Source organism: Palaemon carinicauda, chromosome 2 (assembly GCF_036898095.1).
Source record: "Palaemon carinicauda isolate YSFRI2023 chromosome 2, ASM3689809v2, whole genome shotgun sequence".
In the NCBI taxonomy this organism is placed as follows: Eukaryota; Metazoa; Arthropoda; class Malacostraca; order Decapoda; family Palaemonidae; genus Palaemon; species Palaemon carinicauda.
In genome coordinates, this window is record NC_090726.1 from 50,064,269 (window position 1) to 50,081,175 (window position 16,907).

General features: G+C 44.8%; 1 protein-coding gene across 1 annotated transcript in view; it reads right to left on the reverse strand.

The window, feature by feature from the left end:
* LOC137624897 (ras association domain-containing protein 4-like) overlaps nt 1-16,319 on the reverse strand; it is a 41,243-nt gene extending 24,924 nt beyond the window's left edge. The window contains exons 1-2 of the mRNA XM_068355836.1: nt 16,182-16,319; nt 12,379-12,473 (exon numbers count right to left, since the gene is read on the reverse strand). Of these exons, the coding sequence (XP_068211937.1) occupies nt 12,379-12,473; nt 16,182-16,221 (135 nt within the window). The 5' untranslated portion in view covers nt 16,222-16,319. The remainder of the gene's footprint in view (nt 1-12,378; nt 12,474-16,181) is intronic.
* Nucleotides 16,320-16,907: the final 588 nt, after the last annotated feature.

A 16,907-nucleotide genomic window follows, 5' to 3' on the forward strand; every position in this document is an offset into this window, starting at 1 on the left:
GAATCTCGAATGCTTTGGGCCAAGGTTGAGAAGGGCGTTCGTTTTTGGCAAGAAAGCCTAACTGCAAGGAACAGACAGCTTTACCATTACGAAATCCAACGTTTTTGCTAAACGCATGAATCTCGCTCACTCTTTTGGCTGTCGCAAGACTGACCAAAAATAAAGTCTTCATAGTGAGGTCTTTCAAGGCAGTTGAACCTAGTGGCTCAAACCTGTCGCTCATGAGATACTTCAAAACAATATCCAGATTCCAGGCTGGAGAATCTTGGTTCCGTCGTTTTGAAGTCTCGAAAGACTTGAGAAGCTCTTGCAGATCCTTATTGCTAGAGAGGTCAAGGTTTCTATGCCTATCACAGTAGCTAACATACTCCTATAGCCTTTGATAGTAGAGGAGGAGAAATTGCACTTCCTTCGAAGATAAAGCAGGAAATCTGCAATTTGAGCTACAGAGGTACTGGATGAGGAAAGAGAGTTGACTCTACACCACTCTCTGAAAACCTTCCACTTAGATTGATAGACCTTGATGGTTGAAGTCCTTCTTGCCCTCGCAATAGCCTGAGCTGCCTCCTTCGAAAAACCTCTAGATCTAGCCAGTCTTTCGATAGTCTGAAGGCAGTCAGCTGAAGAGCGTGGAGATTTTGATGCAATCTTTCCAAGTGGGGTTGTCTGAGAAGATCTGCTCTTAGAGGAAGAATTCTTGGGGTGTCTATCACCCATTACAGTACCTCTGTGAACCATTCTCTTGACGGCCAATAGGGAGCCACAAGGGTCATCCTGGTTCCTTTGGATGTCACAAATTTCTGTATTACTCTGTACAGGATCTTGTAAGGTGGGAATGCGTAGAGATCTAGATTGGACCAGTCCAATAGAAAAGCGTCTATGTGGACTGCTTCTGGATCTGGAACAGGGGAGCAATATGCCTCTAGCCTCTTCGTCTTTGAGGTTGCGAAGAGGTCTATGCAAGGGCGACCCCAAAGACGCCACAGGCTCTTGCACACCTGAAGGTTGAGGGTCCACTCTGTTGGAAGGATCTGATTCCGTCTACTGAGACTGTCTGCCATAACGTTTTTCTTCCCTTGAATGAATCGCGTGAGAAGTATAACGTTTCTCTCTCTTGCCCACATCAGGAGATTCTTTGACGTCTCGTACAGAGATATCGAGTGTGTTCCCCCTTGCCTTGAGATGTATGCCAGTGCTGTCGTGTTATCCGCATTGACCTGAACTACTTTATTGGTGACTAAAGCCTCGAAACTTTTGAGGGTTAAAAGAACTGCCAATAACTCCTTGTGGTTGATATGCAAGGATTTCTGGGGTTCTGTCCAAAAACCCGAGACTTCTAACTTGTCTAGGGTTGCTCCCCATCCTGTGTCCGAGGCGTCGGAGCATAACACAAGATCTGGGCTTTTCATTGACAAGTCGAGACCCTCCTGGAACTTGTCTGGTTCCTCCCACCACCAAAGGCAGACTTTGATGGGGTTTGTGATAGGAATGGACATCGATTCTAAGTCCCTCTCCTTGTCCCAATGGCTGTTGAGATGGAACTGGAGAGGACGAAGATTCAGCCTTCCCAGTGGGATGAACTGCTCCAAGGAGGAGAGGGTTCCTATCAGACTCATCCATTTCCTTGCTGAGCAAACTTCCTTGCTTTGAAACGATCTTAGTTTCAACTTGGCCTGCTCTATCCTTGAGGGAGACGGAAAAGCCCGAAAAATCTGACTCCGTATCGTCATCCCCAAATATAAAATCTCTTGAGATGGAACCAAGAGAAACTTTTCCTTGTTTACAAGGAGACCCAGTTCTTCCACAAGGTCCAAGGTTGTCTGAAGATCCTTCAGGCAGTGATCGTAAGAGTGCGCTCTGAGAAGCCAGTCGTCGAGATACAGGGAGGTTCTTATGCCCCTTGAATGTAAGATCTTTGCTACATTCAGCATGAGCTTCGTAAAGATCTGAGGCGCTGTGCAAAGACCGAAGCCTAGGGCTCTGAATTGGAAGACGTCTCCCATGAAAACGAACCTGAGGTAGGGTCTGAAGCTCGGATGGATGGGGATGTGGAAGTAGGCGTCCCGAAGGTCCAATGAGACCATCCAGTCGTCCCTCCTTACTGCTGCTAGCACTGACTTCGAGTCTCCATGGTGAACTTCGTTTTGATGATGAACCTGTTCAGCGCACTCACGTCCAGAACTGGACGCCATCCCCCCCGAGTTCTTGGGTACCAGGAATAGCCGATTGTAGAAACCAGGTGAACGGATATCCTGAACCTTCTCTATGGCCCCCTTTTCTAACATAAGAGACACTTGGTTCGAAAGAGCTTGCCTCTTTGTCTCCTCTCTGTATCTGGGAGACAGATCCACGGGCACTGAGACCAGGGGAGGGCTCCCTAGAAAGGGGAGCTTGTAACCCTCCCTCAAGATCTGAATAGACCATTGGTCTGCCCCTCTTTTCTCCCACGCTTGCCAGAATTTGAGTAGTCTGGCACCCACTGCCTGAAGGCGAAAGCAGTCAGACTCTGCTTCGCCCTGCCCTGAAACCTCTTCTCTTACTCCTTCTAGCATCAGGTCTGGAGCTACCCCTACAAGAAGATCTTCCTCGAAAGGGCTGGGAAAACTTGGGAAAAGTATCTTCCTTAGACTTGCGGCTGATAAAAGAGGAAGGCAAAGCCTTTCTAGCGGTCTTGGAGACAAGATCCTGAGTGGCCTTCTGAGCTAAAGCTGCAGAGATCTCCCTGATAAGATCTTACGGAAACAGTAATGGAGAAAGAGGAGCATATAAGAGTTCGGACTTCTGGAAGGGAGTCACCCCCGGTGAAAGAAAAGAGCAAAGTTGATCTCTTTTCTTAAGGATGCCTGCGGAAAAAAGAGCTGCAAGTTCATTAGAGCCATCCCTCAAGGCCTTGTTCATGCACGACATCAAATGGACCAGGGCAGAGGTATCCCCCTCTTTAAAAGTCTCAACTTTTTTACCCAAGGCCCTCAGCGTCCAGTCTAGGAAGTTAAAAACTTCAAAGGCCCGAAAAATTCCTTTGAGAAGGTGGTCCATTTCTGAAGTGGACCAAAAAATTTTGGTCTTCCTCATGGCCGACCGACGAGGAGCGTCTACGAGGCTTGAGAAATCTCCCTGGGCAGAGGCAGGAATCCCCAAGCCAAGAACTTCTCCCGTATCGTACCAGATGCTCGACCTCGAAGCCAGTCTAGCTGGAGGAAAGGAAAAAGACGTCTTTCCTAAGGCCTTCTTAGACTGTAACCAGTCACCCATTAATTTAAGAGCTCTCTTGGACGAACGTGACAGAACCATCTTAGTAAAATGTTATTTTCATTAGTAAAATAAATTTTTGAATATACTTACCCGATGATCATATAGCTGTCAGCTCTGCTGCCCGACAGAAAAACCTACGGGCGGAATACGCCAGCGATCGCTATACAGGTGGGGGTGTACATCAACAGCGCCATCTGTCGAGTAGGTACTCAAGTACTCTATGTCAACACAGAACCAATTTTCTCCTCGGTCCACTGGGTCTCTATTGGGGAGGAAGGGTGGGTCCTTTAATTTATGATCATCGGGTAAGTATATTCAAAAATTTATTTTACTAATGAAAATAACATTTTTCAATATTAAACTTACCCAATGATCATATAGCTGATTCACACCCAGGGGGGTGGGTAGAGACCAGCATATATGTTAACCTTAAGAGCTAAGTATTCCGTATTTTATTTTAGCAGTTATTCAAAATAACAAACATAAAATTAATAAGTACCTGGTAAGGAAGTCGACTTGAACAATTACTCTGCCTTTTTAAGTACGTCTTCCTTACTGAGCCTCGCGATCCTCACAGGATGCTGAGCGACTCCTAGGAGCTGAAGTATGAAGGGCTGCAACCCATACTAAAGGACCTCATCACAACCTCTAATCTAGGCGCTTCTCAAGAAAGAATTTGACCACCCGCCAAATCAACCAGGATGCGAAAGGCTTCTTAGCCTTCCGGACAACCCAAAAAACAACAATAAAAAGCATTTCAAGAGAAAGATTAAAAAAGGTTATGGGATTATGGGAATGTAGTGGCTGAGCCCTCACCCACTACTGCACTCGCTGCTACGAATGGTCCCAGGGTGTAGCAGTTCTCGTAAAGAGACTGGACATCTTTAAGGTAAAATGATGCGAACACTGACTTGCTTCTCCAATAGGTTGCATCCATTACACTCTGCAGAGATCTGTTTTGTTTGAAGGCCACTGAAGTTGCGACAGCTCTAACTTCATGTGTCCTTACCTTCAGCAAAGCATGGTCCTCCTCATTCAGATGGGAATGAGCTTCTCGAATTAAAAGTCTGATATAATAAGAAACTGCATTCTTCGACATTGGTAAAGAAGGTTTCTTAATGGCACACCATAAAGCTTCTGATTGTCCACGTAATGGCTTAGTCCGTTTCAAATAGTACTTAAGAGCTCTTACTGGGCATAGTACTCTTTCTTGTTCATTTCCAACCAAACTAGCAAGGCTTGGAATTTCGAACGATTTGGGCCAAGGACGAGAAGGAAGTTTGTTTTTGGCTAAAAAACCAAGCTGTAAGGAACATGTAGCCGTATCAGATGTAAATCCAATGTTCCTGCTGAAGGCGTGTATCTCACTGACTCTTTTAGCTGTTGCTAAGCAGACGAGGAAAAGAGTTTTCAAAGTGAGATCTTTAAAAGAGGCTGATTGAAGTGGCTCGAACCTTGCTGACATAAGGAATCTTAGTACCACGTCTAAGTTCCAACCTGGTGTGGCCAACCGACGCTCCTTCGAGGTCTCAAAAGACTTAAGGAGGTCCTGTAGATCTTTGTTGTTGGACAGATCTAAGCCTCTATGACGGAAGACTGCTGCCAACATGCTTCTGTAACCCTTGATAGTGGGAGCTGAAAGGGATCTTTCCTTCCTTAGGTATAACAGGAAGTCAGCTATCTGAGTTACAGAGGTACTGGTTGAGGATACTGATTTGGACTTGCACCAACTTCGGAAGACTTCCCACTTCGACTGGTAGACTTTGAGAGTGGATGTCCTCCTAGCTCTAGCAATCGCTCTGGCTGCCTCCTTCGAAAAGCCTCTAGCTCTCGAGAGTCTTTCGATAGTCTGAAGGCAGTCAGACGAAGAGCGTGGAGGCTTGGGTGTACCTTCTTTACATGCGGCTGACGCAGAAGGTCCACTCTTAGAGGAAGAGTTCTGGGAACGTCTACTAGCCATTGCAGTATCTCGGTGAACCATTCTCTCGCGGGCCAGAGGGGAGCAACCAACGTCAACCTTGTCCCTTCGTGAGAGGCGAACTTCTGCAGTACTCTGTTGACAATCTTGAACGGGGGGAACGCATAAAGGTTTAGATGGGACCAATCCAGAAGAAAGGCATCTATGTGAACTGCTGCTGGGTCCGGAATCGGTGAACAATAATTTGGGAGCCTCTTGGTCATCGAGGTTGCGAACAGATCTATGGTGGGTTGGCCCCACAATGCCCATAGTTTGTTGCATACATTCTTGTGAAGGGTCCACTCTGTTGGGATGATTTGACCCTTCCGGCTGAGGCGGTCTGCCATGACATTCATGTCGCCTTGAATGAACCTCGTTACAAGGGATATATTTCGATCTCTTGACCAGGTGAGGAGGTCCCTTGCGATCTCGTACAACTTCATCGAATGAGTCCCTCCTTGCTTGGAGATGTACGCCAGTGCTGTGGTGTTGTCGGAGTTCACCTCCACCACCTTGCCTAGAAGGAGGGACTTGAAGCTTCTCAAGGCCAGATGAACTGCCAGTAGCTCCTTGCAGTTGATGTGTAACTCGCTTTGAACCGGATTCCACGTGCCCGAGCATTCCCGACCGTCCAACGTCGCACCCCAGCCCGTGTCCGATGCGTCCGAGAAGAGAAGATGGTCGGGGGTCTGAACAGCCAGTGGCAGACCCTCCCTGAGGAGAATGTTGTTCTTCCACCAAGTCAGTGACGACTTCATCTTCTCGGAAATAGGAACTGAGACCGCTTCTAGCGTCTTGTCCTTTCTCCAGTGAGCAGCTAAGTGAAATTGAAGGGGGCGAAGGTGGAGTCTCCCTAACGCGATGAACTGGTCCAGTGATGAAAGCGTCCCTATCAGACTCGTCCACTGTCGGACTGAACACCGGTCCTTCTTCAGCATGGACTGGATGCATTCTCGGGCTTGACTGATTCTGGGGGCCGACGGAAAAGCCCGAAAAGCTTGACTCTGAATCTCCATTCCTAGGTAAACTATAGTTTGGGATGGGACGAGTTGGGACTTTTCTAAATTGACCAGGAGACCCAATTCCTTGGTCAGATCTAGAGTCCACTGTAGATTCTCCAGACAGCGACGACTTGACGCAGCTCTTAAAAGCCAGTCGTCCAAATAGAGGGAGGCTCTGATGTTTGCTAAATGCAGGAACTTGGCAATATTCCTCATCAGTTTGGTAAAAACTAGAGGTGCCGTGCTTAGGCCAAAGCACAGGGCTTGGAACTGGTATACGACCTTCCCAAAAACGAACCTTAGAAAAGGTTGGGAATCTGGGTGGATGGGGACGTGAAAGTACGCGTCCTTTAGGTCTAACGAGACCATCCAGTCTTCCTTCCTGACCGATGCTAGAACCGACTTTGTCGTCTCCATGGTGAACGTCTGCTTTGTGACAAAGACATTCAGAGAACTGACGTCTAGCACCGGTCTCCACCCTCCTGTCTTCTTCGGCACTAAGAAGAGGCGGTTGTAGAAGCCCGGAGATTGATGGTCCCGGACTATGACTACCGCTCCCTTTTGTAGCAAGAGAGACACCTCTTGCTGTAAAGCTAGCCTCTTTTCCTCCTCTCTGTACCTGGGAGAGAGGTTGATGGGAGTCGTTGCTAGAGGGGGCTTGCGCAAGAATGGAATCTTGTACCCCTCCCTGAGTAACTTCACAGACTGTACATCTGCACCCCTTCTCTCCCAGGCCTGCCAGTAGTTCTTGAGCCTGGCTCCCACTGCTGTCTGAAGAAGGTGGCAGTCAGACTCTGCCTCTAGAGGACTTAGAACCCTTCTGCTTGCTCCCACGTTGACTTCCGGCACGAGCACCTCCTCTGCTGGAGGCTCTGCCACGAAAGGGCGGAATGAACCTTGACGCTGGAGTGTCCATCCTAGGTCTAGGTACGGAGGGCAAAGGGGTGACTTTGCGTGCGGATGACGCCACCAGGTCATGGGTGTCTTTCTGGATCAAGGAGGCAGCAATCTCCTTGATCAACTCTTCAGGGAAAAGACACTTCGAGAGTGGAGCAAACATCAGCTCCGACTTTTGACATGGGGTGACTCCAGCTGACAAGAAGGGGCAAAGGTGATCTCGCTTCTTGAGTACCCCAGACACGAAAGAAGCCGCAAGCTCACTAGAACCATCCCGAATGGCTTTGTCCATGCAGGACATGATGAGCATGGAAGTTTCCTTATCAGAAGGGGAGGTCTTCCTGCTCAATGCTCCCAAACACCAGTCCAGGAAGTTAAAGACCTCGAAAGCGCGGAAAACTCCCTTCATAAGATGGTCCATGTCCGAAGGGGTCCAGCAAATCTTGGAGCGTCTCATAGCCAGCCTGCGGGGAGAGTCTACCAGACTTGAGAAGTCGCCCTGGGCAGAGGCAGGAACTCCCAAGCCGAGAACTTCTCCCGTGGTATACCAGACGCTAGATCTGGAAGCAAGCTTGACCGGGGGAAACATGAAGGATGTCTTCCCCAGTTGCTTCTTGGACTGCAACCACTCTCCCAGTACCCTTAAAGCTCTCTTGGACGAGCGAGCGAGTACGAGCTTCGTAAAGGCAGGAGCTGCTGACTGCATGCCTAAAGCGAACTCAGAGGGAGGCGAGCGTGGTGCTGCAGACACAAACTGGTCTGGATATAAATCCTTAAAGAGCGCAAGCACTTTCCTAAAGTCTAAGGAGGGAGGCGTGGTCTTGGGTTCTTCGATGTCTGAGTGTTGGTCGTCACGATGTGCAGCTTCGTCATCATCAGAGATACCATCGTCTGAATGTTGAAGAGGAAGAGGCAACGGAGTGGGCTGGACGGCTGAGTCCGGCAGCACGGGTGCATGCGTGGCTGCACTGGACCCAACATCATGCCACTGTTGGTCAGTCTGAGAACTGGCAACAGCCAAAGCTGAGTGGGTGCGCAAAGAGTCTACTCCCCACTGTGGAAGGGTAGCGGAGACCACCGTGGGTTGCGGAGGTTGACGCACCGCGTCAAAACACGGCAGCCCAACTCCACCCTCCTGTTGATGTGGTAGCTCCCGCACGGCAACGGAGTGCTCCGTGCGTCTGTGAGCGTCAGCATGCGTCTGGCAGGGTCGACTGCGCATGGGTGGAGGAGCTCTCACAGCCGGAGTGTGGGAGCAGGCAGCCTCAGCGTCTGCTGGGCGCACAACCGTGGAAGGTTGTAGGCTAACGGGTGCAGCGTCAACCTTCTCCGCACGAAACTCCTGCATAACCGCAGCTAACTGAGTCTGCATAGACTGCAGTAAAGACCACTTAGGGTCTACAAAAGCGGCAACAGACGGAGCTACTGTCCGTTGTGACTGAGGGTCTAAAACAGCGGATGCGGCAACAGACAGAGTTACTGCCTGTTGCGGTACCACTTTGCCTCTCTTGGGAGGTGTGCAGTCGTCGGAGGACTGCAGCGAGTCCGAACTGACCCAGTGGCTACACCTGGGCCGTTGGACTAGCTCGGAAGGGACCTTACGTTTAAGAGGCCGTGAGACCTTGGTCCATCGTTTCTGTCTAGAAACCTCTTCCGCAGGCGAGGAATAAATGGGCTCACTCGCCTTCTTGTGGGTGGGACAATCTCGGTAAGATACGTCCGAAACCACGGAGGGTACGTCTGTACGCTGATTAAAGCCTGTCAAACCCTTTGGTCGTACGACATTGCTTCTCCCCTGAGCTTGGGAGCTTGCAAGAGGTCCCGGACTGGGAGGACGACAGGCACGAACAGACGCACCCTCATGCGTAACACTGACACTTTTCACTGCACTGACACTCACTTCACTTCCCACTGCACTTTTACCTTTCAACTCTCTGACGTCAGCCATGAGTTGATTGCGGTCATTCGCCAATGACTCGACTCTCTCACCTAGAGCCTGAATGGCACGCATCACATCCGCCATTGAAGGTTGATGAGAGCTAGCAGGGGGGTCGGGTGCAACCACGACAGGGGAAGGAATAGGTTGAGGGGCATGGGGAGAGGAAAAATCAATTGAGCGAGACGAACTCCTCCTGATCCTATCCTTCTCTAGCCTACGTGCATATTTCACGAATTCTTGAAACCCGAATTCCGAAAGCCCAGCGCATTCCTCACATCGATCTTCCAATTGACAAGCTTTACCCCTACAATTGGAACAAACGGTGTGCGGATCGATAGAGGCCTTCGGAAGACGCCTTGAACAGTCCCTAGCGCTACATTTCCTGTACTTAGGGACTTGAGAAGGGTCAGACATCTTGAATTAGTCAAAGGGGGAATTCAAAATCTATCCAAGTCGTCAACAAATAATCCAAATCCAAAAAAGAATGCAAGGAAGTATTGAAGATAACTTCTGCACAGCGATAGCTAATAACTAGAGATGAATACTTCACCAAATAACGTGAAAATCAATCCAGAAAACAAGAGCGTATTCAGTAGGTCTTGCCGGTGACACGACAGAGAGAAAATTGGTTCTGTGTTGACAGAGTACTTGAGTACCTACTCGACAGATGGCGCTATTGATGTACACCCCCACCTGTATAGCGATCGCTGGCGTGTTCCGCCCGTAGGTTTTTCTGTCGGGCAGCAGAGCTGACAGCTATATGATCATCGGGTAAGTTTAATATTGAAAAATGGGCTTTCTTAGAGGCTTTGCCTAAAGTAAACTCAGACGGAGGAGAGCGCGGAGCTATAGGCACAAAAAAGTCCAAAAACTCTTCCGTAAAAACTCTCATAAGTTTTTTAAGATCAGCAGAATGACGGAAAGAAACAGAGTCCTCGTCTTCTGAAACGTCATCAAACTCCAAAGGAGAAAGCTGAGCTTCTACTTCCTTCTCTAGCGACGTTCCTCCGGGAGCAGTAGGGTTAAGAGCGGTATCAATATCAGAAAAAACCTGAGTGCCAACCGAAATAGAAATAGGCTCATTGCAAACAGTAACAGGCGGCAGAATCGCGTGCGGCTCAACCGAACGCTCGCGATCAGCTCGATCGGAGACGAGAAGTTCCTGTACATGAACCGCATCGATGTCTTGAAAAGGATAAGCCTCCTCCTTGTAATCCAAACTAACATCCGAAATATGACCAGGGATAGGACGTTCAGGATCATATTCAGAAACACGCTTGCCGTCAACTGCTGGCAAGCAATCGGTACTACGAACCACTCGGTGTTCAGCGACTAGTTCAACTGTAACCATCCCGGAAACGCGACCTGAAGGACGCTCACTAAAATAATTGGCGGAGAGAGAAACTTCCTGAATGATAGGACGTTTGGCAGCCTGCTTAAAAGGACGTTCGGTAGCCTGTTTGCAAGGACGTTCGGCAGTCTGAACCGGAGGAGGATCGACAGCCTGTTCAGTAGGAAGTTCAGGAGCCTGAGTCGAAGGGCGTTCAATAACCTATTTAACAGGACGTCCGACGTCTTTCTTAGAAGAATGCACAAGAACACAGTCTCGATCGCGTTGAATAAAAGAACCGTGGACTGCAGACTTAGGAGAACAATCACGATCGCTTCCTAAAGGCCGTTCGTATCGGCTAGCAGGAAGCTGCGATCCCCGATTACGAGGCCGCTCGGAAACACGTCCTGGTTTACTGCTCAGATCACGATCGCTGATACGAGATTTGTCGCTGCACTGGTATGATTGCATAAAGGAAGAGAGCCTGCTTTGCATGTCTTGAAGAATTACAAAGTTAGGATCCGAACGTTGTGAAAACGGCGATGAGGTCATAACATTCTCCTCACCGCTAAACGGAACAGAGCGCCTAGAAGGCGAAATCCAGTCTGAAGGCTGCTTGGGAGCTTGGAATGAGGTAAAGCCTGGTCCTGGGTACACAAAAGGATCCTTGGAAACGTCCAGTGTCCTAAAAGGACGTTTGGTTGGGGGGCTTTCAAAAGGCTCTGGAGAATCCCAGTGTCTGCATCCAGGTTTAGAACTAGCAGGACGTCGATAGGCCATGTCATAAGACCTCTTAAGAGGCCTGGAAGAGAGCTTCCAGCCTCTTTTAGGCAAGGGGGCATCCGAAGACGACGAAAAACACTTAACCTCACCTTTCCGATCGTGAGGGCGAACGTCCTGGGAGGCGCCCACAGGTACGTTCGAGGGGACGTCTGCTCGTTTGATACAGTCTCTCGTCTCCTTTCGCCTTTCGACATTCCTTCTTCCAGGGATTGGGGAGCTTGGAAGAGGTCTAGGACTAGGAGGACGACAGACACGAGCAGGCGCACTCTCCACTGCACTTAACTTCACTGCACTTGCACCTTCACTTTTCAAAAGACGCACATCGGACATCAACTGTGTCCTGTCCGCAGCCAAAGATTCAACTTTAGCGCCAAGAGCTTGAATCGCCACTAACATATCTTTTAGTGAAGGTTCATTAACAATTGCAATAGTGGGATCAGGCTCTACCACTACAGGTGAAGGAATAGGATTAATGACATGGGAGGAGGAAATATCTCTAGAAGAGCGAGAAGAACTACGCCTCAATCTATCCCTTTCAAGTTTACACCTGTATTTATCAAAATCAATCCATTCATGCTCTGACAGCAAAACACATTCGTCACAGCGATCACCTAAATCACACTCTTTACCTCTACATGAAACACAGAGAGAATGGGGGTCAAGAGAGGCTTTAGCCATACGAGTCTTACACCCACTAGTCACACATAACCTAAAAGTTATAGGGGGGGGTGGCCATTTTGAAAAATCTAAGAGAATTCAGACAAGCAAAGGTCAAAAATCATCTAATCCAAACAAAATTAAGAAATATCCAAAGCGAGATCAAAAACAAGCGAGTCAATAACCAAAGATTTGTACTTCACCAAAAAAACGATCAGTAATGAGGAGTAGAATTCACATGTCGCCGCTAGCGACGGCAGGGAATATATGAGGGTCACTGGAATGGTTCCAGGGTACCTCGCTAGGGTGCAGGGGTGGTACACCTGGCTATTCAACTGGCAGTTGGCTCGAGTTTCGATTTTTCTCCCGTTGACGTCGGGGACGTAAGCTATATATATAACTACCGGGTAAGTCTTGTGTTTAAAACAAATGCATATAGTATTTCAGTACAGTATGACCATTTCCCTTGAATTTGTTCATTCAAGCCTAGCTTCACATTCAGCATAATTAAAATGGTCTGCATTATACCAAATTACTAAAAAAATTATAAAAACATATTTACCTCAGCATGTTGACCCGGATTCACTCGCTTCCCACACTCTTCGCAACGTAGACAGTTTGGGTGCCAGTCAAAACCGAGAGACTGCTTTCTTTCAGCTGAAATTTAAAGAGAACTTTAAATCTTTGTAATATTACAGTACCTAAATAGTACATTAAATCCATTTAATAAAGCTTGCTGTACATAACAATAGGCTAACTTAAAACGATCGCTTGGCACAATGACTCGAGACAATCGCCCGACTCCAGACGATAGCCCGACTCCAGACAATCGCTTGACTCCAGACAATCGCTTGACTCCAGACAATCGCCTGACTCCAGACAATCGCTTGTCACTAGACAATGGCTTGACTCAAGAAAATTACTTAAAACAATGGAATTTATTCAACCTTTATCTCACAATATGCTTATCTAAAGCTTACTGGATTGGATTACAGTATAAAATTTAGACTCGCACGAACAAACCATTCACATGATGAAAAATCTTTAAAAATACCTATTTCTACCAAACATGATCGTCTATATCAACATTCACACATAAAACATCAGAGCAGACTAAAAGATTTTTCAATAGTTATGAGTTTTTACATAACTAAGGAAAACTATGAGATCTGAAGAATCTCACCCCCTAAAAATTACTGCAAGTGGCATCCATTTAATAATCAAATCTCTAAGAATGAAAGTGGAGGGAAGTTATACACAATAAAAGCAAAACCAAATAATTTGAAGAGCCAGGTTTATATCTTGAAAAGCCCAAGTATGGCTAGCTCAGTGGTTGGAAACTCAAACCCACCGTATTAACACTGTTTATTTACTTACAGCATTGGTTTTTACTCTATGTGGCTCGCTTCCCTGACAATTTAACATCATCTCCTTGCTCCTACATTTTGGCAAGCAGTATATGTTGCACATTTGATAACAAAGCGAGTGAGTACAATAGGTTGAGTTATCTTAATTGTCTAATTAATTACCTAGTTCATTGGTCTTTGATCGAGCGTGGCTCGCTTCACTTGCAATTTTAAAATCTCTGTATCTTCTTCCTCCCATTTTGACAAGCAGTACTTGTTGCACTAGGCATGTCAGCCGCACGGGCAAGTATTTTTTAATTGTCTTATTATTCACGTCAGGTTGTAACACCTGCCTCTTTTTTTTATTGCAGAGGACAGGACAGAGACTTGGTGAAGAAGATTGAATAGGAAAATGACACAGACAAAGGGGAGGTAGAATTAATTTGGAAGAGAAGCATAGAGGGATTGCTGTTGGCAGAGTTGGACATCTTTTGCTAAATAGTGATAGGTTAGGGTAGAAATGTGGGTTTGATATACATACAGTAGTCTGATAAATGAAAAAGAAGCCAAGTCCAATGTTCAAACAGAAGCTGGAACGCAATGCTACAACCCATCCAATTTGACAACTGTGTAATCACCCCATTGTTAAGCTTGAATATTGACGGTTTTATTCAGCCAATGGTTCAATATTTTCAAGTACTAACATAAATTATTGTTTTTGTTGGTTTTCTGTTTATCATCTTATGTCAATCTAGACAAAATTTGGAACATACATCAGTTTGAAATGAATCAAAGACAAAACGTTATGCATTATTCTAATTACTAGTCCTCGGGTGTTAATCACATAGTGAAACATGATCCACTTGCCAGAACATTGCTTCTGATGAGATTATGATAAATTGCAAGCACATCGTGCTACAGCGGAGCAAAAAGTAATTGAACCAAGTGATAAATTATATAATGAAAATTATGACAAACTACTAGAACATAGGAGCAGTGAAATAATATCAAATCACAAACAAAACGAGCTACAGCAGAGCAAAGACAATTAAATAAATTTTAATTTAACATACCAACATACAGATAAATAAATAATTATCCAAGGTTTTCTTAGTACGATGGACATGGCTACCAGCTACTCCTTTGAAAATGGAACAGAAAAATCTCATTGGCTATGCATCCAGAAGGACTGGCAAACAAAAGCTGGTAATAGTTTACAACATCACGCTCTCCATTTACTCCAATATAATGTAATCCTGCAGTTCTCACCTTCTTGCACAGTAATTAGGTGGTTATTCAAATTCTGGGAAAGCAATAATTAGCAAGATATGTTGAAGAGGGGGGAAGGGGTTATAAAAAGAGAATAGCTCGGTTTCCTCGCTAAACGACTTGGAACTGACATGTCGACATCGTCAACCTAACAGAATTCGTGATGCCAGCGTACATAAACAGAAGTTCGTGATGCCAGCAAACATTTGATATACAGTACTGTATATTCAAAATATACTTAATTAAAAATGGATTAATTACTCAAAAGTGTCCATAAAACATGCAATTTACAAATAGTGACACTTTTGAGTAATCACTCAATTTTTTATTAAGTATATTTTGAATATACAGTACAGTATATCAAATGTACGGTGGCATCACGAACTTCTGTTTATGTACACTGGCATCACGAATTCTGTTTGGTTGACTATGTTGACGTCAGTTCCAAGTCGTTTAGTGAGGAAACAGAGCTATTTTCTTTTTATAACCCCTTCTCCCCTCTTTAACATATCTTGCTAATTATTGCTTTCCCAGAATTTAAATAATCACCTAATTACTGTGCAAGAAGGTGAGAACTGCAGAATTACATTTTATTGGAGTAAATGGAGAGCGTGGTGTTGTAAATTATTACCCAAAAGCTCCAGTATTTTAATCATTTCATTACAAATTAATGGGTTTTGATTAGGGTAACTTTTCTTTTACGATGACTGGCAGAACACAGTTTATACAAGTTGATATAAATAGGAAAATAAAACTGATACGGGGTGTATTGCTGATGACGATACCTAGGCAACCCCATATCTTTTCAGTACCTACCATAACTCAAAAACTATAGATTTCGGTCAGAAATCATAATCAGAATTGTTCAAAATACTACATAACTTTTCAGTGATGGAAATCATCCCACCATAAACTAAAAAACTATGGACTTCAACCATAAATCATTATCAGGAGCCTTTGTATATCAGCGGCCAGTTCCTCACGCATTGATTAAAATTGGACATCAACTAGCCTAAACTTTCCACTCTTACCTAACCTACAAGCCGTGTCCTTACCTACACACCTAACAGAGCGGGGGGGGGGGGGGGGGGGAGACTAACGCCCACCTGCGATCCCCCTTACACTGCCGTATTATAAGTTAGACATAATACATACAGGTGGCCGCTAAGGTACATACACCCTCATTATCAAAATAGTTCAATACACCATAAAATACACTAGGAAACAGTCATATATTCTCCAAATAGTGTATAGTGCTATTCTATAATTTTACCCACTGTGCTAGAACTGAAAACAAGGGAGTTATATTGGGCCGTAAGTATACATACACACACCCATAATCAACTATGGACTTACACAATAAATCATTATCCAAATCGATAAATAAACCACAAAATACACATAGATACACTCTTATATTCCCCAAATTGTATATTGTACTATTCTATAATTTTACCCAGTGCGGTAGGCCTGAAAACAAGAGAGTTAAGCTGGCCCATCAGTAGACATACACCCTACACCCTTAATTAGTTATCCTAGCATGCAAAAGGCGATAATCCACTATATAAATAAGTTATAACACATTAATCCCTCACAAGATTAAAAATTTCCACTTAAAAATAACAAATAAAAGAAATAAAACAGAATTTAGCTCGAGACAGACTCCTCCTTCGTAGGCCGCCGTTCTCATAAAAACCTTCCGTTTTGAGATAAAACATCAGATTTCACTTAATTTTTCACTGTATCTTACCGAAATAAACCGGTTTTCCGCATTTCCTACATTGCCACATTATGGGAAATATAGGGGTGGCCTACTAGAAGAGGTTAAGAGACGTCTGTGTCTCATTCCTAGGTCAAGGCTCGCAGAAGATTAAAGCGTAAACATTCGGAACCACTTAGATTAGTTACGGGTTACAATGTCGAGATTTAATATCACTTTATATTTATATTTCTATGAATATTCTAATAAATATATCATAAAGTTATATGTACTTATAAATAATTAATTATTATTGCCTTTTATTAATTATTATTCCGTTTATTTCATTATTATTTTACATTATACAACCCGGAAATCATTATGAAAACAATTGGTAAAACATTCAAAGTGAACAAATTAAATACATCATAAATTAATATATACTTAGTATTAATTTAATATTATTGCCTTTTATTAATTATTATTCCGTTTGTTTTATTATTATTTTACATTATACAAACCAGAAATCATTATAAAAACAATTGGTAAAACATTCAGGACTGAGAGAGTCTAGGGAGAGGCAAAAAATATGACGTCATTGCAACGTCAATGAGAAAAATTATTATTTTGCAACATAAAAAAAAGCTTTTTTGGAATATATAAAAATGGCAAAGAGACGTAAATGGATATATAATAGATTAGCTTTTGATAAATTAATATATTCACGCTGAAATACACAAGTATAGTATAGAACAAGCTAATTATATGTCAAGTATT